The following is a 24,415-nucleotide window of genomic DNA, read 5'->3' on the forward strand; positions in this document are numbered from 1 at the left end:
GCCAGGAGCCCAGGGCAGGGGAAGTGGGGTGCAGTGGTCATCTGAGAATCTCTTTTGGCACTCCGGGGCCTTTGCTCCCCAAGTTTCTGGCTGTGACTCCCCATTTCTGAAACTGGGCTCACGGGACCAGTTGGGATTGTCGCTACTGTACCAGCCTCCCTGCTAAATGGCCACCTCCCTGCCTCTGCTGCTGAGGGCCATTTCAGGGTTGACACGGAGTTCCCCAGGATTCTGGTACTCGGGGACTTCAATCTGCCATCCCTGGATTTGGCCTCAGGAACGGGCCAGGAGTTCATGGGCCACCATGATGTCAATGGGCCCCTCCCAGATCACCTTAGATCCAATTCAAGGCAATGGTCAATAAACACCGGATATGATCTGTTAGATAGTCCCCCCGCTGACAGACTGACAGAGATTTCCACCAAGGTCCTCTGTTCCAGCGGGAACAGAGGTTGAATCTCATTGGTCAAGAGGTATCACAGATCCCTTTAAAAGGGGATGCTGCCCCACCATTCTTCACCCGGATGTTTACGTAACTTGCAATAAAGAGCTGCTGTTTACTGAAGCCTTTTGTGGCTCCTTTACCCGATCTAACATGATCTTCTTGTTGGAACAATAGCAATGTGATTTGGTGGGGGAAATCTGGTTTTTAATTTATTATTTTAAGTATTTTGCATAGCATTTTATTGAATTTTACTGCAAGCCGCCTAAAGCCACATTGGCACGATTGGTGACATAGAAGCTTAAAGATAAGTAGATAGGTAGGTAGATGATAGATAGATAGATAGATAGATAGATAGATAGATAGATAGATAGACAGAGAGAGAGAGAGAGACAGACAGACAGACAGACAGACAGACAGACAGACATACATACATACATACATACATACATACATACAGGCATTAGATAGAGAGAGAAATAGGTAGGTAGGTAGAGAGAGATGATAGAGGGAGGTAGATAGATAGATATAGAGAGGGGGATATATATATATATATATATATATATATATATATATATATATATATATATACATACATACATACATACACACACACACACACACACACACACACACATACGTGTGTGTTTGTGTGTGTATAGCGAGAGAGAAAGTGAGGTACATATTTTATACATGCATATACACACATGTGTATGTGTGTATGTAGAGAGAGAGAGGGAGAGAGGTGACACCTTGATCTCCTCTGAGAGATTCATGAAGCAGAGAGGTTGAATGGTGAAGAGAGAGAAAGGACCAGGACAAGGCTGAGACTCACTCTGTGTCTTTCTCTCCAACACAGGAAGCAAAGAGTCCATTTAGCAGCCCCCTCCCAGGTGAGTTTCCCTCTATGGAGGCTGCATGGGGGGTAGGGGGGTGAAGGGAGGGAGGGCTATGAGGTCCAAGAAGCAACTGATGGTGAAGATACTTTGGGAAATCCCTCTTCCTCTCCTATTCATAAGCACTGCAAGGTAAGAAATTTGGGGAAAGAGGCGGGGCAGGCTGCGGGTGTCTGCCTACCCCCAAACTCTTATCCTGCGAAACCGGATTGTGGCCATTGTAAGGATCTGACTGCCTTGGATCAGGCGCCTCAGATATCTGCAAAGAGGAGATCTGAATGTTCCCACTGAAAAGAGGAAAGAGGGGCAGACAAGGGGGCTTCTTGAGGGTCCTGCCAGTCGTGGGTGGAGAGGGGGCTTCTCTCCCCTCCTTGATCCCATTTGGGAATCCCTCCCTCCAGATGCTGAAGGGAAGACCTGGACTCTCTGGAGGACATAAGGATCCATTTGCACTTTGTCTCAGGAGCCAGTTCCATCCCTGCCCCTCCCCTCCCCTCTTGTAAATTCCACCCTGCTGATCTTGAGGCTGCTGCTTCTGCTCCTTCTCTGGGCTGATCTTGGCTGATCCCTCCTCTTGGCTCCCTCTCAGACTGGCCCTGCCTGCTTTTCCCCTTCTCTTTGCAGCGTTACTACAATCCCAGCATAAAGAAAAGAGAAGAGAAGATTGGCCTTCTTCTGGATTAGGCTGGAGCCTCAGGAGGATCCCTTCAGGCCTTTCCGACATACTGGGAACAGGATATATGTTAGGTCTTTCATCATTGCTCTAATCTTGAATCAGTAACCTTTTTATTATGAACAGAGAAGAAAATAGTATGTGTTTATAACTGTGGAATCAAAAGGATTCAAATTGGTACCGTTTTGCTGAAAATAAGACCTAACTGGAAAATAAGACCTAGTATGATTTTTCAGGATGCTTGTAATATAAGCCCTACCCCCAAAATAAGCACCAGTTAAGATTGTCAGCTAGAGGGATGCATTTAGTACTGTATTTCCCTGAAAATGAGACCTAACCAGAGAATAAGCCCTAATGCATCTTTTAGAGCAAAAATTAATATACGACCTAGTCTTATTTTCAGGGAAACTTGATAGATATTGTTTTATTTTTCATTTATTTGTATCCTGCTGAAGGTATGAAAGTTATCCAATATACCTTCCTCCTTCTATTTTTCCCACAATGACAACTCTGTGAAGTGCTTTAAAAACTGGTATATATTTTGTTAACCAATATTAATTATAACAACTAACAATGGAATGATAAGGAGAAGGGATACAGTTAATGATACATACATGTACCACCATAACAAAAGGAACGTGGACACAAATTGTAAACAGTGATTTGAGGGGAGAAAAGGGCTTAGATATTTTGTCATAAACCTTTATGTTATAAAGGTTAAAGGCTATTGGATAACTCTGTAATAATTAATGAAATGCCATTAGGTGGTTGTGTTTTTTAATTATGGATTATTCTAGGCAAAAGGACATTAAAACAATTTCAGTTAAATGAGAACTATGATATATTGAAAGTAAGACTTATCAAGAACTTTGATATTTGATATGAATGTACGTAATGACCCTGGAAGAGATGCACGAAAGCTAATTGTAACCAATTGACACACTTTCTACAAGATGTAATGTAAGATGATTATTTTGTGCGTGTGTTGTTTGTTTAGTAAAAATTTAAAAAAAGTTTAAAAAAACTGGTATAGAATCCAGGTGGGCAGGCCACTGGTATGTATAATGTGTAATAGAATCTTAACAAAAATTTTTTTTTAAAAAAAGAAGCGTGCTGAGATTTACGCCATTAAAGTAGTTAAAATATTTGTATATCTTTTTAAAAAATTAAATATTGCATTAGTTTGACCATATCATCCAAAGTTTGACCAATAAACGCTGGATTTCTCCAGATCACCATGCTTTAGAAAAATGGAATATGAGATCGATTGCGCAGCCACGCTGGCTGAACAATTGTACATATATTGTAAAGTTTGCCAAAATTGTTTCCTGTAAATAAATGCTTTTGATTTCTTCTCATGTGAGTTGCTGCCTGTTTTGGGACGTTGAAGAAAGGAGGGATTTTCCCCACCTTGTTTATCAAAGACCCGAATTTCACTTTGAGTGGTAAGAAGAGGAGGAACCGAGGCAAAACCTAAAAGGAAGAAGAACTGATGTGGCTCCCGTGTGCTCCTTTGGGGAGGAGGCAGCCATTTTGCTCCTGTGTCCAGATGTTCCTCTAGCATCACTAGCTGATCTTCTGTAAAATGTTGGCTTAGTTTGACTTCAACTCCCATCCTCCCCAGCTACTGAACCTATTTGGCCTCTGCTGGCTGTAAATAAAGCAACTCCCTGAAAGCAATGAATTTGAAAATCCAGGAACAAGAAGCTTGTTTTCGGGGAAGTTGGGTGAGGTTTTTTTTTTTTTTAAAGTTTCAACAGCCTTTTGATAGTTTTGGAGCTGTAGGGGAAGGAGTGGCAAAATCCCTGGGAGGAGTTAAAAGAGAAATCAGCCTAGAATCCCCACATAGCCACAAAGAGAGTAAGTCCAACCCTCCTTCAGTTCCATTGACTTCTATTTACCTCCTGGGATGTAAAGGCAGACAGGCTGGTTAAGCAATTCCATGATGAGTATCCAGATAATCCAAAGGGTCCCCCTGGGAGTGGGGAAAAGTGGTTAGGTGTATGATTTTAACCCCCTGTGTTACTCTCTTTACAAGACACACTTTTCTGCTGGGGGGGGGGCTGTCAGACATGGAAGCCAACTTTTACATTTGGGCCTTCAGGCCTGCCAATTTTTCTACTGTGGGAAATGGGAGGGGGGGTTACATGGAGTATGGGTGAGATATAGTCAAAATAACATTCCTTTCCCAGAGAGTCAAGGACACCTTGTCCTGCAGCTGCGATGGTGTGACTGGGAGGCATCTCCCGTTTTGGATGGTGCCTGATTGGATCATGTGATGGACATGTGGGTGCTGGGCAGAGACTTGAACTTTCATTTGGGTGGGGAAAACCTGGGAACTTTCAGGTCTGAGTTTTCCCAGATGTGCCAATATGCCATCTCTAATAAAACTCAAGTCTCGGGGTCTTCTTTCGTTGGGGGTGTTACTTGGAACCCTGGCATGGAATCTATGACAGGTCAGTTACGTTGCCAATAGATGTATAAGGTTATAAATTCTGGGTCTCTCTTGCAAGGGGGAAAGCTATGATTGTTGCAATAGTTTTCTCAGTGTTCAACTGTGGGGGGGGCATAATACGTGTTCCTCTCTCCGCCCCACCCCCAATGTTTTTGTTTAGTTTTGTTCTGTCTCTGTTTATCTTTTTCTTTTGGATTTTAATTTTAATTTTTCAATTTCACTCGATAGATAGATAGATAGATAGATAGATAGATAGATAGATAGATAGATAGATAGATAGAGATAGATATAGAGATATACAGTCTAAAACAATTCCTTTTCACTCAATGCTGCCCAGGGAGCCAAAAGATTGGAGACAGCTGCTTCAGAGCATTTAGTGAGAATTCAAACAATATTTGAGCACCTCCTTCTGAATTAAAAGTTTCAGAGATGTATTTATTTATTAGACTCCTCTGACTGGCCAGCTGTGTCTTGAAAATGCCACAAGAGCCTTTGAGCATTTTTATCCAGAGCAAAGATCACTTGGAGTTTCTGACCTGGAACATAGAATCGTAGGGCTGGGAGGGACCTCAGAGGTCTTCTAGTCCAACCTCCGGCTTAAGGCAGGAGAGTTTTTTACCATCCTGGTCAAAAGGTTCTCCAGTCTATTCCTGAAAACCTCCAGTGATGGAGCAACCACGACTCCAGGGGGCAAACTATTCCACTGAGTAAAAGTTCTCACTGTTGGGAGTTTTCTCCTTACTTCTAGGTTGGATCTCTCTTTAACAAGCTTCCACCCATTTTTCTTTTTTCCTGCTCTCTGGGGCTTTGGAGAAGAAGCTGATCCCCTCTTCTTTGTGGCAGCCCCCCCCCAAAAAAAAACTACTGGAAGGCAGTAACCATGCCCCCCCCCTTCTTCTCAGCGAGAGGCTAGAAATCCCTCCCTCCCTCTGTCTATTCTGTCTATATAAGATTTGGCCTCCAGATCCTTTATGATCTTTTGTTGCTCTTCTCTGCACTTTCTGGGGTCTCGGGGTCTTTTCTGTATGGTGGCCATCAGAGTTGTACCCAGCATTCCAAGGGGGGCTTCACAAGTGCAACAGAAACCGACAGGATCGCTTCTCCTGATCTTGATGTTCTCCCTCTGTTGATGCAGCCCAAGACTCCCTTGGCTTTTTTGGCAGCTCTCCCTGATCCCCGGCTGGGAGGGGCTGTGCGGGGTCTCCCCTCCCTCCCAGACCCAGAGACACCTCCCACTTTTCCCATCCCCTCCCCAGTTCCGCCCCTCCCCCAAGAGGCGGAATCCCTGGAAGGGGATTTCCTGATGGAACTTTCGCTTCCCCTCTCCCCGCTTCTCTCGCCAGTTGCGCCTGGATGTCTGCCTAGCAACAGTGACGAACATAGGGTTACTTTTTTCCCTACTGGTTGGGTTCATCCAATGGCCAGCGGACTATGGATTGTTGTGCTGTTGACCACCCGGAGTCCGTCTTGGTTTGCTTGAGACTTCAGGAGAGCGGAGCGCAGGTGGAGGATCGCGGCCAGGATGGCTCTCCGCTTTGCGTCCTTGCTGCTCCTGGTGGTGGTGGCAGTCGCCTTACAAGGGAGCTGCTTCGGTGAGTCCCTTTGGGGGTCTTGGGGCGGGGGTGTCGCCCTTTTTATCAGCCAGGGAATCTCTTTCTCTCCTCTCCCCAAAAAAGTTTATTCCCAGAAGGAGACTCCTGATTCGATCCTCTTTCTAGTCCGCTCCCCCTCTGGGAACAGGACAAGGGTGGATCAAGAGCCTAATCTTAGGATTAGGCTCCAAAGTTTTCCTCATCCAGGAGCGCCCCTCTGGGAACAGGACAAGGGTGGACCTTCCAGATATCACTCAAGTCTACCTGAGCGCCCTGAAGCTCAATTCTTTCCCTTCCCCAAAGCGGAGATTGTCGTTTGCAGGTGATCATAAACTTCCTGGCTGCCTTCGCCCAACCCCTCCGCCTGGGTCCTCTTCCCTGCCTCTGCCGATGATCTCTGGCTCTTTGGGGCTTCTGGTGCTGGGAGGACCCGGCTTGTTTCTGGGTTCCCAGCATTGGCAGAGGCGGAGGCTGGTGCAGAGGAGCGATGGGGAAAAGGCTGCCGTGTGAATGCAGCAGGATAAGAGTGTCTGGAGAGAGAAAGGCTCCTGGAATATCCTTCCTCAGGATTCCCCTTTCTTCCTTTTCACTTCCTCCTGGATCCTCACCCATTGCATCCCAAACCCCAAGATCCCCCAAATTTTATTTTCTGGGACAGGTAGGGATCATTTGCCTCCTTGGGTGTTCCTTCTTCCATTCCAGAAGCCCATAATGTGGAACAATTTGCAGAATTAAAATATATGAAATGTAGTATTATGAAGTTATTATTCCTTAGTAATCAGGAAGGAGCCTTGGGGTGTTTCTAATTGATTGCTCAGCTAACAGCAGCTTTTAAAAAGACAGAAAGAAAAACTACCAGTATCTTAAACATTAAATAGGCTGGGCTGGAGGCAGAAGAAGAGAAGAATCTCTGGATGATGAGCATGAAATGAACAGCTTTCTTGGAGACAGACAGTCCTGACTTGAGGGAGGTTCATGATTGTGGGGATGCCCAACCTGTGACGTTTCTCCTCTCAGGCAGACTTCAGGCTTCCTCACTGCTCAGCCCCACAAGGGAAAGAAACAAGGGTTCTGGATCACGGAGAGTCCGATCCCTCCTTCCTTCTGTTGGAGAAAAGCTCCGATCCCTTTGGATCCTGAAATCTCCCCAGAGCAGGAAGTGGATCTGGGGCTCCTTTTCCCCAAAAGCTCTGAGAAGCCCCTGGGATTCTGGGGAAAAACAGGAAGGAGGAGGCCCAGGCCTTTTCCTTGGACTGGGAAGGACTGGGAGGCCTTACTGGAGGGAATGGGAAGTGGGACTACAGGCAGTCCTCTACTTAAAACAGTTCATTTAGTGACTGTTCAAAGTTGCAATGTCATTAAAAATAGTGACAGAATGACAATTTTTCGCACTTATGACCATTTTAGCATCCTCATCATCACATGACTGAGATTTGGATGCTTGGCAACTGATTCATATTTATGACGGTTGCAGTCTCCCCATATCACGTGACCCCCTTTTGCAACTTTCTGACAAGCAACGTTAATGGAGAAGCCATATTCACTTAACAACCAGGTTATTAATTTAACAACTGCAATGATTCATTTAACAACTGTGGCAAGAAAATTTGCAAAATGGAGCGAAACCCACTTAACAAATGTCTCACTTAGCAACAAAAAACGTGGGCTCAATTATGGTCATAAGTCAAGGACTACCTGTATTTATTACTCTGAGCTTTGGAGGTCCTGCCCTTTTCCCTGGAGACCCAGGTTCCGCCCAAATAAGTCCCATGAACGATCCCGAAAATGATTTTGAAAATATTTGTTGCTCTGAAATAATTTCTGATCTGAAATTCTGAGAACGGAGACCAAAAAGGGGCCTTGGGGATCTTCCAGCTTAACTGATTTCCCAGCTGCATTTTATTCATTTTATTTTCTTTTGATTCTTTTAACCGCTTAGAAGTTGTTGTTTTTCTGTTCTCTAAGGGCAGCCTTAGAGTCTTTTCCATGTTTGTATTTTGACAATGAAAACTAAATGGTGACTTAATGTGATTTCCCCCCTCATTGTTAGTGAAGTTTTATGTCTTGTGAATGGAGCCTGTCCTCCAAGGAAGGCCTGGAAAATCTTTAATGTTCCTCAGTCAGGAATTTACATGATGGAAACTGAAATAATTTTCTATGTTTAATCTTTGGTTCCTCAGAGGGGCTTTAAAAGTGACAGGACCCTCCCCACAGACACAGAGGATGAGTTTAGGGAGAGGAGCCCAGGTGAGCCCCCCCAACATGGGTGTTTTCAGCAGGAACTCCCACGCAGACCCAGTGGGGGCAGGGGGGGACATATATTTCTGTGGGTGAGGGGAATTCTGGGAATTGAAGTCCAAAAGGCTGAGAAACGCTGATTTTCCTTTGCGTTGAGAGTCTCTGATCCTGTGAAGGGTTGGAGAGCAGGATCCCAATCCCCTCCCGAGGAGGCTGAGGGGCATTTCTGCTTTTCTTTGGGCTGACAAAGTGCAGGATGAGCCCCAGAAGAGGACGAGGGTCAGAACAGCTTCTGGGGAAAGTGAAGGGGGAGATTCAGAGGAAAAGCCTCCGGGAATGATGGTTCCGGGGCCCTAACTGGGTTGCTGAGATGGAGAAATCTTGGGATAATCCCAGTGAGATTCCCTGTGGAAGGAGGGGGAGCCCCTCGGAGTCCTGGGTTCAAGGCCGATTCCTGCTCAGATGGCTGAACTCTGGGAGGGGAGGGGGATTGTCCAGGGCGGTGGGAGAGGGACGGGAGGAAGATTTGGGAGGCTACGTGGCTTCATTGAGGCTCCCTTCCCTCCCCCCTTTGCCTTCCCATATTTGGGTTTCCCCTAAGGATCCTCTGACCTCAACCGGATTCCCCCTTCCTCTTTCCCTCCCCCATTTCATAAAATCTCCCCTCAAATCTGCAGCTATTAGCTATCCATGTTGGCCCTCAATGAAGTGAGATTTTGTTTTCTTCGAATGGAAACTTGGGGTAACCAGGTGGGGTTTCCTGCTGCTTTTGAGCTTCTGGGGTGGAATTCCCCCTTTTTATCTGCGGGGCCACTGCAGCCTCCTTGGGGCAGAGACTGAGCAATCCAGAAGGGGGTTGGAGGGAGGCCTTGCTGGAAGGGGGGAGGACACAATTGGGGCAGGTGAAGTTTGGGGGACCCAACCTTCCCCTCCTCTCTCACCCCCCACCTTCCCTGCCCTCCAACCCTTTAGGGCCCCCCAGAAGCTTTTCTTTCCCTCTCAGTCACTCATTCCCCCTCCTGCCTCCTCTCTCCCCATCTCCCCCTTCATTTCCTCCTCCTCCCCCAGCTCTCTTCTTCTTTCTCTTCTTCCTTCTTCCCCCGCAGAGCCTCAGATGGGAGCCTCCATGGGATCCGGGTCCTTGACTGAAGCCCCCTAACTCTTCTCTTCTGGCTCCCTTCCAGGCGCCTCCTCCCACTCCCTGAAGTATTTGTACACCTCCATCTCGGACCCCAGTCAGGGGCAGCAGCCCCACTTTGTCAATCTGGGGTATGTGGATGATGAGGTGTTCGTTCACTACGACAGCCACAGCCGGAGGGTGAAGCCTCGAGTCTCCTGGATGGAGAAGGTGGGGAAGGAGGATCCCCAATACTGGGACAGAGAGACCCAGAAATCAAGTGGCCAAGAGGAGATGTTCAGAGACCACCTGGAGACTCTGAGGATTCGCTACAATCAGAGTGAAGGTGAGTTGGGTGGCTCCTCCGGCCCCATAATCCCCTCCCCAGGAACCAGAGGGGGGAGAAATGGGTCCCTTCAAAGGGAAAGGGTGCTTTCACACCTTTTAAAAAGTCTTTTTAAAAAATATGTTTATTCTTTTTTTTAAAATCAATGTTAAAATCAATATAAGATTGTCCTTGCCTCCATAGCTGACATTTTCTGCCAATTGCAGTTAATAGAAACATTTTAAAAGTTATCCATCTATTTTTCTGAATTTCGATGTGGATATAAACTGAGGGAAAAAGAGGCCGAAGCCTCCCCTCCTTGGTGGATCTCCTGCTGTGGGGGAGGAAGGGAATCACAGGTCTCTCCCACCGCCCCACTCTTGGGGGAAGCAGGTCCTCTTCCTTCTGTCTGTTTCCACCCCAGAGAAATGAGGGATCTGGTGCAGATCCACCTACGGTGACTAGATCCCTTTCCTTCCCCTCCTTTTTTGGAGGAGAATGACGGGGGCCCAAATGCCAGGAGCTTCCAGAGACTGAAATGGGGTGGGGGCTCTTGGAGGGGGGGTGTCACAGGGCCACTTCCAAGATCCTCCCAATCCCCCCCATTTGGGGCCCTTCCTGTATCACCCAGAGCTGCCTTGGCTTCCTATCCTTGGTCCCTCAGGCTGAACTCCTGCCCTGCCCTCTTGGTGGGTGTGCTGCCTCGAGCATTGCAGGTTGCTCTGGACATGCAGTTAACTCCATGCTTAGGAATCTCTTTCAGATCAAGTTTATTATCAGGCATTCTTAATAGCAAAACGTACAGTTCAGTATTAAGACACTTCTGATTTTCCATAATCTGTCCCATCACATGGTGTAAAAAGATGTTTTCACTCCCATGTTGAGTGGAGATACAAAACACTACTATTCCGGTTCAGAAAGGCATTCAAAACTGACTTAAGCTTTGCATGCGGGCAGAATGTCCCAGTGGCCAATCAGAAACACAGATGTGATCACATGTTATGGAACTACATTTCCCATAAGGCAGTCTCCCCTCATTTCCCATGAATCTCTTCACTTGAAGTCGAAATATCTTCTCCAGGGCCTTCCAGAGCCTGTAAGCTTCAAACTTCATTTCAAAGGTCAATAACCCTTTGGGTCTCCAGATCAGACTGGGCCATTTGCTGCTGTTGCTGAGGGAAATATTCCTTTGGGGCCCTTCGAGGCTTCATTCCCATATTACACTAAACCATGGTTTGTTTCTGGTTAGCCCAAACCAGCCCTTGAGACTTGGTGCTATTTGTGAACACAGAGCATGATTTATGATCACAGGGATCCCTGCAAGCTTTTTCCAGATCGACCAGATCCTCTTTGACTTTGAGGCACAAGATTCTCATTCCCTCTTTGCAGCTGCAGGTTCATGCAACAGTTCCCTCTCTGGGATCCCTTCCTTTCCCCCAAAAGAGTCTCCCCTGCAGAGGAATGGCAGAAGGAAAGATGGAAGGGTCTCCGTCCTTCCGTTTCTTCTGTGACTCTTTCTTTTCTTGGTCTCCCTTGGGATCCTCTGCTGGCTTTCCCAGATTCCCTTTTCCATTGGAAGGTTCAGGGGCTCCATCATGGTGGTGGTGGTGGTGGGAATGCAGGGAACCATGTTGAGAAAGGGGAGAAGGGGAGTTAGAGATGGGAGCTTTTTTCCCTTGAACTCTAGGGTGGAAATGGGGGTGTCAGTTCCTGTGTAAAAGTCCCTGCAGAGAGGGAGTCTCTGTCTATTGTCAGGACTCCCCAAACCATCCTCCTGTCTGTCTTTCAGGCCTTCACACATGGCAGCTGATGTATGGCTGTGAGCTCCAGAGAGATGGGAGCAAAAGAGGGTTTGACCAATATGGCTACGAAGGGAGGACCTTCATCACCTTCGACAAGGAGACCCTCACCTACGTGGCTCCCGACCCCCAGGCCCAGATCACCCAGAGGAACTGGGACGCTATTCCAGGGCATAATGAGCGAAACAAGTCCTACCTGGAGGGAATCTGCATTGAGTGGCTGGAGAAGTACCTGTCCTATGGGAAGGAGACACTGCTGAGGACAGGTGAGCATCTGGATCCAGGCTGGACTTTCCTTTATGGACGGATTTCTTGGACACATTCAGCCCCTTTGGGTCCCTGGACTATATCCTGTTTTCCCTGGTGGGAATCCTCCCCCGCTTTCAGCCTCTCTCCAAGACAAGGGAAGCCCCTGTTTGGTTCTTACTGCCAGGCAGCCATTCAATGGAGCAGGAAATGCAGCCTCTCCCTGGCAGGTCTCTGTGTGGATCAGGCAGGAGAATCCCTTGGGGGTGTCCTGTTCACTACACACAATGAGGAAACCATTTGGGGCTATTCAATGAAACCCCCATTAGCCAAACTGTAGTCGAGAGTGGTGAGCACCCTCAATTTCCCCCCACATCCCATAGGGGGCTCCCTCCCTGCCTTGAACCTGATGGTGCACCTCCCACCGCCACCACTAGAGGGCTCCACTTCTACCATTAATGAGATGTTATCAGTACCCCCACTTTGGCAAAGAAAGTCATGAATGAGGGGTCCTTTTCTTTCCAGTGCAGTGGGGGGGGGGGGAAATTTATGTCAATCTTTCTCTTAAACTTCAAACAGGTTCCCACAATTCTCAGTGAGCCTTTCTCAAAACAAGCCCCTCCCCACCTTCAGAACAACCCCTCTTTCCCCAGGGGGGCTCACATTATGATCTTCTCCTAGAATTTTTTTATTAATTCCCATGTAGACACCCCCCCTAGGTCTACCCCTCCCCCCCTGGGATCCTTCATCCCTCCAGGATCAGCTGGATGAGATTAGGATCAATGGAGGAATTGCAAATAGGAGCCCCCACTGATGATTGCCCACAGCCCCTCCCTACATGGGGAGGACCCTCTCTCTCTTCCATTGGCATCAACCTCTCTCTGCCCCCCCCCCTCTTTTGAGAGACACAATCTCTTTTCCCAAGATCACTCAGAATTCAAAGCAACCAGAGAGGAATTTCCTTGGAGCCTCAATTTGCTGCCGGAGGTTTTTCAGGCTGAGTCCCTGGGAAGGACTCAAAATCAGGAGTTCTTCTGGTTGAGCCTTTTCCAGATCTGGATAATGTCCTAAAACTCTTGGAGAGGCTGCAAGTGTGGAATGTAAATCTTTGGGTTAAAACTAAGTGGTGGGAGATTTTCCTGCCCCTCCGTTTCCCTCCAAGTTTCTGATCCACCTTCCAGACTCTGGAGGGGCTCAGAGCAAATTCTAGGGGTGCTGTTTCTGCAGAGACCCCAAAGGTGACGGTGAGCAGCCGGACGGAGGTGGAGGATGGGATGGAGACGCACATCTGCCGCGTGGATGGCTTCTACCCCAGGGAGATCGATGCCACCTGGAGGAGGGATGGGGAGGTATGGCTGGAAGAGACCTTCCATGGGTCTGTGGCCCCCAATGCGGATGGGACCTACCACTACTGGCTCAGCATCCGGATCGACCCCAAAGAGAGGAGCCGCTATCGGTGCCACGTGGAGCACGACGGCCTGCAGGAGCCTCTGGACTTGGAGCTGAAGGGTGAGAGGCTGCAGGGAGGGGAAGGCTGGGCTCTCTGGCAGGCTGGAGGGTGGTGGGAGAGATATCTGACCTGTGCTGTCCCAACAGTATATAGCTAATACAGGAATTAAGAGCTGTCTCCTTTAAGAAACTACCTCATGGGAAATGTAACTATCTTATGGGAAATGTTGTCCCATAACATGTGACCACATCTGTGCTCCCTGATTGGGCGGTGGGGTACTCTGCCCGGGAAATTGATTTATTACTGGGCATTCACTGAATTGCCTTCAGCTCTACCAGAAGCAGCTTTGCACCAGCGGCATGGGTTAGAGAAATTAATGTCTTTTTATTACACTACATAATGGGACAGATCATGGAAAGTCAGAAGAATCTTAACACTGAACTGTACGTTTTGCTATTAAGGATGCCTGATAATAAACGTGATCTGAAAGATATTCCTAAGCGTGGAGTTAACTGGCTGCCCGAGCAGAACCTCATTGCCCAGGGCAGAACATGACCCCAGATGTGTCCAGATGTGGTCATAGCTGAGCTTTCATCCATTGGTCCTTCCAGTGTTTGAGGCTGGAGAAGCTGCAGGGACCAGACCGTAGAACTGACTTTGGGTGATGGAAAGGACAGAATCCCATCCCAATACTTGGCCGATCCTGATGAAATTCCCTCATATCCTCTCTTAGGTCTTCCCTGTTTCTTTTCTCCAGCAGAAGAGCAGAAATGACGCTGAGCCCCAGAAACAGATTTCCTTTTGTTTCCAATCCCCATAAAGAACCAGAATCAGGAGGAGTCTGGGAGCCCCTTTTCTGAAGGGGGATTGGGATTAAAATGGATGAAGTGCAGCTGCCTTCAGGAAAGGCCGAGAGAGGCTGGACTGAGGCATCCGGAGTCTGAGTTTTTCCCCATCAGAGACTCACTTTGTTTTCCTGCTTTGAAGCTCAAAAGGTCCCTCTGGGTTGCTGCTCTAAGAAAGACACATTATTTTATGATATGATATGTGAATTTCTGAGGCTCAGCATAAAACCCAAGGAAAAAAACCCTCTCTCAGAGAACTCTGCATATGCTCAGAAGTGTCCTTGACCAGGGGTGGGTTTCGACCGGTTCGCATTGGTCCCTGCGATCCGGTTGGTCGCTGAACCCGGAAGTAAGTAACTTCCGGGAACGGCGAAGGCCTCCCCCGCGCCCGCGCGCGCCCGCACACCCGTGCCCGCTCCTTACCCGGTTTTTACGAATTCTGCGCTTCCACGCATGCGCAGAACACATACAGCGCCTGCGCAATCCTCCAGGAGCAGCTGGAGCATCGCGCAGATGCTAGTACGCATGCGCGCGCCATGCGCGTGCACGCCGCGTGCATGCACGAGGACGCCGTGTGCGTGCGCGAGGACGCCGCCGGCCTCGTTCCAACCGAACCGGTTGGAACGGGGCGAGAAACCCACCCCTGTCCTTGACGTATACTGGACTTTCAAAGTTGCAAATTTCAAACTCATTTTTTTTATTGATGATTGTCACCAGGATACAAGAAATATTCAAATGTAATTGTTTTGCTGATATCCCAGGCAGAATAAAATATTCCTTTTATTTTTCTTGTTGTTTATAGCAAGCATCCATTCACAAGTGGCAGGATTGCTGTTCAATGGGAATCCTGAGTTTTCTGCCAGAGAAATTTAAATTTAAAGTTCCCTCCTCAAAACTGCTCCCTTCCCCTGCAAACAATACCACTTTATAATGCCTTGATAAGACCATACTTGGAATTCTTCATCCAGTTTTGTTTGCCACAATATAGAAAAGACGTTGAGACTCTGGAAAGAGTGCAGAGAAGAGCAAGAAAGATGATTAGGAGCCTGGAGGCTAAAATATATGAAGAGCAGTTGCAGGAATTGGGAATTTCTAGTTTCATGAAAAGAAGAACTGGGGGTGACATGGTACGTTCCAATATCTCAGGGGCTGCCACAAAGAAGAGGGAGTCAAGCTATTCTCCAAAGCACCTGAGGGCAGGACAGGAAGTAATGAGTGGAAACTAATCAAGGAGAGAAGCAATTTAGAACTGAGGAGAAATTTCCTGACAGGGAGAAGAATTAATCTGTGGAATGGCTACCCTTCAGAAGTTGTGGGTTCTCCATCACTGGAGGCCTTTAAGAAGAGACTGGAGAGCCACTTGTCTGGAATGGTACAGGGCCTCCTGCTTGAGCAGAGGGTTGGACTAGAAGACCTCCAAGGTGCCTTCCAAGGCTGTAATTCTGTTATTCTATTTCTGCCATTTGTGGGACCATCCAGAAGTCACCATATTCCATTTTCATGCTGAAGTTCTGAAAGCACAAAATACAATGTTAGGCTATTTTTGAACTGGCCAAAGAAATGAAATTGTGTACTTTAAAAAAAGCCAGGTGATATGAACTCTTTTCTTTTAATAATAAAATGCAAATACTCAAACTGAAGAAAAAAGCATTCAGAGCTGCCCAATTCCACTCAGTAATGGCTTATTGGGGCGGCCCATAAAAATGTTTTTAACAAATTTTGTTTACATTATTGTGTTGGTGAAGTTTTTGTTTTGGAAGCTGCTATGAGTCATAAGGTGGCAAAGGGCTGTTTTTGAGTGGAAAAGAGCCAAAGATGAATTCAGTTGCCTTCATGCTGGGCTGGTGTGAGAAGAAGGCAGCATCCTGAGGACACGTCCTCTAACAATGGTTAGCAAGGGACCTTCATGTTACCTTGAGAAGGACCCAAAAATGAGCCCATGGAGTTTTTAATTCGGGGTATTTCCAGCTTTCACTTCTTTAGGTCTCTTCCCTGGTTGGGAAGATTGTTTGGGATTCTCCTTCCATGATCTGCTCTTTCTCCCAATTCAGAACCATCCAATTCAAAATCCAACCTGGGGCTCATCATTGGCTGCGTTGTGGCTGCCCTTGTCCTGGCGTGTGCGATTGCTGGGACTTTGATATTCCTCAGTAAGTATTTTTTTTTTTGAGGTGATTCCTCCCAAGTCTCTCCCTTTGGGGAGTTTCTTCTGGGCTTCCTTCTGTCCTGTTTTCCCAGCCCTCTTGGGGAGCATCTGAGATCTCTGCCTCTTGCTGGGACTCCAGTTTCAATTCAGCTGAGTCTGAGATTCGGGCAGTCCTGTCTCCTGAGTTGGGAAGAGGCATCCCTGTTCCTTTGTCCCTTTCAAAGACTTTGGTCAGAGAGCAGCAGAGAAAGATTTCCATGGAAACCTCCCTCCCCTCCCAGCTGCTCCTTCTGCTTCCTCCAATTCCCCTCCATCCATCTCGGAGGCAGCAGGTCTCTCTTGGGGCAAATCAGGAGATACATTTGTATTTTGAAGATCTTTCTGTCTTTATAGATGGGACAAAGTGTCTGTGAAATATCTCCTGGGGTTCTTCCTCCTACGGAGGGAGAGTTTGGATGATCTCTGGTGGATTCTTTTGAGCTTTCACTGATTTTTTGTCTTTCCAGAGAGATGTCAAACCAACTACAATTCAGCACCAAGTGAGTGATTTGCCCTCTTTATACGCAATCTCCAACTTAGAGCAGGGACCAGGGACACAATCAGTTGAGTGGTGTGTGTGTGCTATCTTCCTCTTCATCTTAAGAACCAGGCTGGGGAAGATGGCCCCCCTTTTCCTTACAGCCAGGCTATTAGTAGAAGTGGAATCCTCAAGGAGAAACATCTGGAAGAAGGAACCTTCAAGAAGAGGAGAAGACACAGGTGGTGGAAGGTGGACATGCCCCCAAGTAGGCAGAAAGGAAAGACTTTGCCAAGTGAGAGTCAGAAGCTCCATAAAACTAGGGGACAAATGGGGCATTTTGAGGGAAAAGGAGCTTTGGGGGATGCCAGTTGGATCTCCTCTTGGTCTCCACTTCACAAAGGCTCTCTAAGTAAGAACTTACAAAGTTCCTTACAAAAAGGAACTTTGGATCCATCTGTATCTTTTTAGGTCAGCTCTGCCTTTTGGCCTTGTGTGATATAAATATAAATTTTAAGAATTCTTTCTGATGCCTTTTAGCCAAAGCAGTTGGGTTCAAACTCTCTCCGTGTATTTGTGTGTCTTTATTTGTGTGCGAGAGAGAAAGGGAGGGAGGGAGCTGGAATCAGAAAGAGTTGAGCTTCTCCACCCATATGCTGAGAGAGGGACTTTCTCATCCTCTTTTTCTTTCCTTCTTTTCCAGCAAGTGACAGAGGATCCAGCAGATCAAACCAGGGTAAGTTGGAGGGAGCAGCTGCTGCTGCATGAGACATTCTGACCCTTTGCAAGACTTTGAGGGGATGAGGGGATGAAAAGAGGGAGAGGGTCTCACTTTTTAAAGGCCCCCCTAATTCATCCTCCCTGGGTTCCCTCTGAGTCTGCTTCTAGTGGAATAATAAGAATAACTGCACCCACTTTGGCTTATTGCTGAGGGCTCCAGGCAAGACTCCGAGTTCTACTTAGGCAGGAAAGCCGGCTGGGTGTCACAAAATCCACTTTCCTTGCACTGGTTGATTCTGCAGAGGAGAAGGGAAACTCTCCCTGTTGGATTCAGGCAGGGGAGGCAGCCCAGAGTCTGCATGGTGGAGCCTTGGCCCCCTTTGGAGGAAAGTGTCCTCCATTCTTTGAGGGGAAATGGGGAAACAACCTGTGAGGTCATCATCCCCAGTGGTTAGAGACTCCTCTGGCGGCAGAGCTGAGACCTGGATGACTGTAGAGGGGGGGGCACTCTCAGAGATGTCCCCATCCAGTTTAATGATTGGCGCCAACCGATACCCCGGGGCAGGGGAAGTGGGGTGCAGTGGTCATCTGAGAATCACTTCTGGCACTCAGGATGCTCCCACCTCACATGTCTGGCTGTGAATTTTTGTTTCTGAATCTGGGCTCAGGGGAACAATTGGGCTTGTTGCTTCTGTACCAGCCTCTCTCCTGCCTCAGCTGTTGGAGGCCCTTTCAGGGTTGGCATGGAGTTGCCCAGGATTCTAGTTCTGGGAGATTTCAATCTGATGGGGGAATCTGGTTTTTATTTATCGTTTTAAATATTCTACATGGCATTTGATTGAATTTTACTGTAAGCTGCCTAGAGTCAGCTTGGTGAGATATGTGACACAGAAGACGCTGATAGATAGATAGATAGATAGATGATAGATAGATAGATAGATAGATAGATAGATAGATAGATAATAGATAGATGATAGATAGATGATAGAGATAGATAGATGATAGATAGATGAGATATATAGATAGATAGATAGATAGATAGATAGATAAGATAGATGATAGATAGATAGATAGATAGATAGATAGATAGATAGATAGATAGATAGATAGATAGATAGACGTTCTCTGAGAAGATCCTGAAGCTACAGAGGTTGAAGGGGGAAGAGAGAGATTTGTCCTCCTCAGAGGATCCAGACACGGCAGAGACTCACTCTGTGTCTTTCTCTCCAATGCAGGAAGCAGCCGGGTCATTTAGCAGCCTCCTCCCAGGTGAGTTTCCCCTTGTGGGGGGCTGCATGGGGGGGGGAGGGAGGGGAGAGCTTTGAAGTCAAATGACCATTCGATAATGAAGATACTTTGGGAAATTCTTCTTCTGTTCCTCTCAAACATTACAAGGGAAGGAAGGGATTTGGGGGAGAGGTGTTGGGGCTCTGGGGAGGGGTCTGCCTTCCCCCAATCTCTTACCCAGAGAGCCCAGACTGTGGCCAGGCCCTTCTCGGGATCTGACTGTCCTGGATCAGGAGCCTCAGAGAGCTGCAAGAAGGAGATCAGAGGGTCTCCATTGCAAGGAGGGGAAGAGGGACGGACAAGGGAGGGTCCTGCAGTCATGGGTGGAGCGGGGGCTTCTCTCCCCTCCTTGATCCCATTTGGGAATCCCTCCCTCCGGATGCTGAAGGGAAGACCTGGATCTCTGGAGAAGGTAAGGATCCATTTATACTTGTCTCTGGACTAAAACTGGATTTGTATATCTGAGGGTGGGGGGATATTGATATGTGTTATATAACTTGTGAGGCAGGTTCTCACCCACCTCAGAAGCCAGTTCCAGCCCTTGCCCTCCCCCTCTAGCAACTGGACTATGTGCTCCTTCCGAGTGATGTGCAGTCAGGGGAGGGAGGCACAGCCCACCACTGTCAATCATGAAAAGGAAAAAAAATGTAAAGGGGAAAAGGTGAGTGCTGAGGTTAGGCTAGCTAGCTGCTGCCACACCGTGAATGACTGCCTGTTTAAAAAAGCCTCTTAAAAAGCGCCCTCTACTATGAGGCAGGAGAACAGCATGCCTTATCTAGTCTGACTTTTTAGGCGAGGGTTAAAAGCCCAAAAAATCCTAAGGTAGTTGAGGCAGCAGTAGAGGGCGCATTTTTTAGAGGCTTCAACTCTGTCATTCTGTTTAAAGCTGCAGCGTCACACTCACTCTTCCTCCTCTCTTTCTCCATTTCTGATGCCCCCCTCCCTCCCTCTTTTCCTTCAAATTTCATTTTTTCTTTTTTCTTTAATAAATGCAATGCTCAGGCATTCTCTCCTTTCCCGCGACACCCCACTGACTAAAGCCCTTTCTTTCGCCCGCCTGAGCTCGTGGCGAGCTCAGGCGGGCGAAAGAAAGAGTTTTAGTCAGTGGGGTGTCAGGGGAGAGGACTGCCTCACCAGCCATAAACCTCACCGCACGTCACTGCTCCTTCCTCTTGGCTCCCTCCCAGACTGACCCTGCCTGCTTTTTCCCTCCTCTTAGCAGCACTAGTGGACAGTCCCAGCAGGAGGAGAGAGGAGTGGACAGTCCCAGCAGGAGGAGAGAAGAGAGACAACAGGATCGACCTCCTTCTGAATTAGGCCGGACTCTCAGGAGTCCTTCAGGGCCTTCCTGCACGCTGGAACCAGGGTGGATTTTTGGTCTTTCATGATCACTTTTATCATCGGATCAGTAACCGTTTTTAATTTAATTGAGGAATAGAGGAGGAAAGAGAATATTATGTGTTTATAATCGTAGGATCAAAAGAATTCAACTTGGATTTACTAGATATTATTTTATTTATAGCCTGCCGAAGGTATTGAATATGTCCAACACACCTTCCTCCTCCTCCTATTTTCCCCACAACGACAACCTTGTGGGGTGGGCTGGGCTGAGAGGGAGTGACTGGCCCAAGGTCACCCAGCTGGCTTTCATGCCTGACACAGGACTTGAACTCACAGTCGCTTTCTACCTTGGTGCCTTCACCACTAGGCAAAACTGTCTTGTATAACTTTGTAACAGCTCTGTAATATAGCTTGATGCAACCATGTTGTTATTTCCAATGACGTTTAATGGACTCCTGATTGACAGGTTTTAGAGAAGGATTCATGGAGAATGTTGGGAGGAGTATGATGAAGAGTTGCTACTTTTACTTTAAGGGAGAGTGATAAACTGTTAATCTCCCTCATACTTGCTTGGGCTGAAAGGAGGTTTTCCCCCACATTTTTATTTTTTCCCCTATTAATTGTATAATGAAGGCCTATCAATTGGGTGGCCCACGGGCTGGATATATCACATGCAGGCCACGCTCACCCCAGCTCTGCAGAGGCAAAAATGTCGTGATATGTCACAATCCAGCATGCAACACGATCAAGTTTGACACCCCTAATATACCGTATTTTTGGAGTATAAGACCCACCTTTTTCCCTCAAAAGAGGCTGAAAATCTGGGTGCATCTTATACACTGAATACAGCATTTTTTGCCTCCCGAAACCCCCCCTCCTTCAGCAAAATGGCTGTGCATAGCCTTTAGGAGGCTTTCATAGAGCTCCTGGGGGCTGGGGAGGGCAGAAATGAGCAAAAACATCCTGTTTTTGCTCAGTTTTGTCCCCCCCCCCCCCAGCGCCCAGGAGCACTCTACAAGCCTCCTAAGGGCTATTCCTGCCCTTTTTTGAAATAAAAAAATGGGCCTGTTTTCACGAAAAACGGCCCTTTTTGGGAGGTTTGCAGAGCGCAAATTTTTTTTAAAAAATTTGCCTCTTCAAAACCTTGTTGCATCTTATACTCTGAAAAATACAGTAATATGCAATAGGATTGTCAAAAAAAAATATTTTAAAAAATAAATGTGCATTCTGAGATTAAAATGGTTAATGTATTTCAATTTTTAAAAAAGTTAAACTTGACCATATATTTGATCATCCAAGTTTGACAAATAGTCAATATAACAAGTGTAGCATTCAAACACTCAAATGTTTCCCGATCGTCATTGATGGTTTTTCATGCTATAGAAAAAGGGAACATGAGGTGGGTTGCACAGCCATGTTGCAGAAAATGACCGGACTTAGACGCCTGGAGATCAAGGAGAAGTTTATTGGCAGCCAGGTTCAGAAAAACTAGTCAAAGGCTGGTATTGCAAATTCTGAACGACCTTCATCATCGAAACACACATTCTTATACATTCTCAAAGGCAGCGCAACATGGAAACACTTAACTTATTTCTTATTGGTTACCTTGAGGAAAGAAGCCTTATAAGTAGATATTGTCTTACTTCTCCTTTTGTCTTGCGCCAGAGGTACTGACTACGTGTCTCTGAACGAACCTCAGCTGAACTCTGTGGTTTTGGGCATTTGATATTTTCCTGTTTTTGTACATGACTTACAAGCAGGCTTTTCTCTCTCCCTTCTGCCATGTCCTACTTTTATACTTTAATTCACATTTTTATCCTGCTTTAGCCAGGCTGCTACCTCAAAAATTGTACATATATTCTAAATTTGCCAAAAACTTACTTGCTGTAAATAAATACTTTTGTTTTCTTCCTTGTTTTCTGCACAGCAATAACTGAAAGACTTGCTGGCCGGAGTGCACGCGCGCACCACAAACCAGAAGTTCATTTCCTGGCATGCGCATGTCCCCTGGGCAGCTCCTGTTCCTGATCACGGCCCCGACGAGCGTGCATGTGTGCAAAGTGCTCCATTTTCGGCACTCGGTGCGGAAAAGGTTTACTATCTGTGGTCTAAATGCTATTTTGCCATTGCTACTCTTTCACTTAAACCTATTGCTAAGCCAGCACTGCAATCTCCAACTCATTACATTTTCATAGAGGAAAGTTAAAAAAAGGAAACTTTCCTTCAGTTTAAGCTTCAATCCAGGTGGCTTCCTGGATATGGTTTTGCACTCAAAGTTCTAAATGGCCATTTCCAACCCTGATTCTGAATGCATCTGAGCCTCAGCCTCAGTCAAGCTGTAAGCAGGCAAGAGTTATTTACATTGATGGCCTCCAGGTTCAGTGCAGGATGTTAGCCTAACGTTACCTCTCTGCTATTTGGCACAAGGGCTTCCTCAAGAGAATTTTGGAGCAGAGCACGATTGAAAGCTTTTTAAAACAATAAGTTTTTGTATTTGGGGACACCTCTTGCTTATTTGGTTTGTCATTGGCTTCAAAAGATGGTCAACTCTCCAGAGAGGGAGAGCAGCGAGAAAAGAAATCCCTACAGTCTCCATAATTGTAAGGGAGAAAAGTGAAGCCCATCATAACTCCTCTGCAGAGGCAGAGCTGTAGCTGAGCCCGTAAACAAAACCTGGTTATGTGATTTGAAACTCTTCTGAAATTTCTCTGGGAGGGGCAAATGTAGTGACTTTCCAAGATGCGATGATGAAAGAAGCTTGCAACAGTGGCTAATTAATGCCCAAGTACTTGACAAGCCTAAAATAGCTCCCTTATGAGTTAGAGCTCTTTAATGCCTCCATTAAGTCTTATGATTAATTTGAAACACAGAAATCAAAACAAGGTTAACTTCTCACACAAACTCTGAAGGCCCTAATGTAAATATTTGGGGGGGGGGAGAATTAGTGTCACTAGATAATTTGAGACTCTGGACTTCTGGTTCCTATGTTCCCACAGAGCAAAACAAGTCATATCCCGTCACTTCAAAATATGCTATGCCAGAGAGAGAAAAGGGTTGAGTGCAAAGGGACCGGTATTTCTGCCTGTAAGGGTCGCCCCCAGAATAACAGAATTGGAAGGGACCTTTGGAGATCTTCTATTCCAACCCCCTGTTCAGGTAGGAAACCGGATACGATTTCAGACAAATAGTTGTCCAATCTCTTCTGAAAAACGTCCAGTGTTAGAGCTCCCAAAAGAGCCCAAAAGCACCCCTGTAGGAAGTTGAAACCCACTCCTCTCCTAGGAAAGTGAAATATTCTGGGAAATATTGAAAAGGCAGAATATTATATTTCCTGGATAAGAAATGGAGAAACATGTTTTTGAGCAAGAAACAGACTCCCTCTTAATAGCTCCCACCTGTGTCAATGAGCCCTTAAAGCCTGAGCTAGTCTACTCTATATAACAAAGGTAGGCTTAGCCTTCTACAGAAATTCACCACATGGCATCTGGGAACTCAATGAAGCTTGGGACTCGAAAGACACACAACCTACAGTTAGCTCAGACACCCCACCCCCACCGCGCTCCTGGGAGTATGACAACCAATCAGAATACATTTCTTACACAGGAACAGGAAACAGAGAGGTGGGGCCAAACAGAGTATAAAAACCCCAGAAACTCTCAACAAGCCCTTTCCCCCCTCTTTTTCTTCTTCATCAAATATCTGGAAGCATGTGATCCCCCTTTTCTGTTCAGCTCCAGCCATGTGATCCTGTCCACCTTAAACCATCTTTCCAAGCAGCCTCCATGTTCCCAGTGTCTTTTTCCCCACTTGGAACTGAACCTAGAAGGACATTTCTTCCAACACCCCCCAAAAGCCCCTTTCCATTTCCTTTCCCCAAATAGGAGCTTTGCTTTTGGATAGTGCTTTGTGTGCTGCAGCCTCTTGATTTCCTGGTTCCCATCCTGCCAAGTCCTCTCTTGGTTTTACGGAAAGGTTGGGGGGGTGGAATCCCAGAGCTTTGCAGATGTGTTGGATAACAACTTTCACCCTCTTACCATTTAGGGGCACTGGCTGGGGATAGAACCATTGAAGCTCTTGCAGATGTGAAAGAGGGACACTATTAAGACACCTCAGCCGGAGGGGTTACTAATTATCACTCTACTGTACAATCTGTGGTAGCCAGGTGTGTGCCTGCTAAGCGTGGGAAAATCCACCGCTCCTTTCCCACGGGGCGGGGCACTCGGTGCTCTCTTCGCACCATCTTCGGGACTTGCGCGCCCAGAGAGACTCGCCCCGCCCCAACTCTGCCAAGAGGGGAGACCAAGAAAAGGCCCTCTTATCCCAGCC

General features: G+C 46.9%; 4 protein-coding genes across 7 annotated transcripts in view; 2 read left to right on the top strand and 2 right to left on the bottom strand.

Moving 5' to 3' along the window:
* LOC116503374 (major histocompatibility complex class I-related gene protein-like) overlaps positions 1 to 2,255 on the top strand; it is a 556,717-nt gene extending 554,462 nt beyond the window's left edge. The window contains exons 10-11 of the mRNA XM_032209748.1: positions 1,302 to 1,335; positions 1,963 to 2,255. Coding sequence (XP_032065639.1) covers positions 1,302 to 1,321 — 20 coding nt within the window. The 3' untranslated portion in view covers positions 1,322 to 1,335; positions 1,963 to 2,255. The remainder of the gene's footprint in view (positions 1 to 1,301; positions 1,336 to 1,962) is intronic.
* The window catches only part of LOC116503411 (H-2 class I histocompatibility antigen, Q9 alpha chain-like), a 65,127-nt gene extending 48,341 nt beyond the window's left edge, over positions 1 to 16,786 (top strand). Inside the window, exons 2-6 of the mRNA XM_032209812.1 lie at positions 9,481 to 9,759; positions 11,528 to 11,803; positions 13,011 to 13,292; positions 16,130 to 16,228; positions 16,731 to 16,786. Of these exons, the coding sequence (XP_032065703.1) occupies positions 9,481 to 9,759; positions 11,528 to 11,803; positions 13,011 to 13,292; positions 16,130 to 16,228; positions 16,731 to 16,771 (977 nt within the window). The 3' untranslated portion in view covers positions 16,772 to 16,786. The remainder of the gene's footprint in view (positions 1 to 9,480; positions 9,760 to 11,527; positions 11,804 to 13,010; positions 13,293 to 16,129; positions 16,229 to 16,730) is intronic.
* Positions 1 to 24,415, bottom strand: part of LOC116503386 (H-2 class I histocompatibility antigen, Q9 alpha chain-like) — a 504,076-nt gene that overhangs the window by 287,643 nt on the left and 192,018 nt on the right. The window lies entirely within an intron of this gene.
* Positions 1 to 24,415, bottom strand: part of LOC116503420 (major histocompatibility complex class I-related gene protein-like) — a 465,627-nt gene that overhangs the window by 216,892 nt on the left and 224,320 nt on the right. The window lies entirely within an intron of this gene.

The sequence above is a fragment of the Thamnophis elegans genome, chromosome 2 (genome assembly GCF_009769535.1).
Source record: "Thamnophis elegans isolate rThaEle1 chromosome 2, rThaEle1.pri, whole genome shotgun sequence".
In the NCBI taxonomy this organism is placed as follows: domain Eukaryota; kingdom Metazoa; phylum Chordata; class Lepidosauria; order Squamata; family Colubridae; genus Thamnophis; species Thamnophis elegans.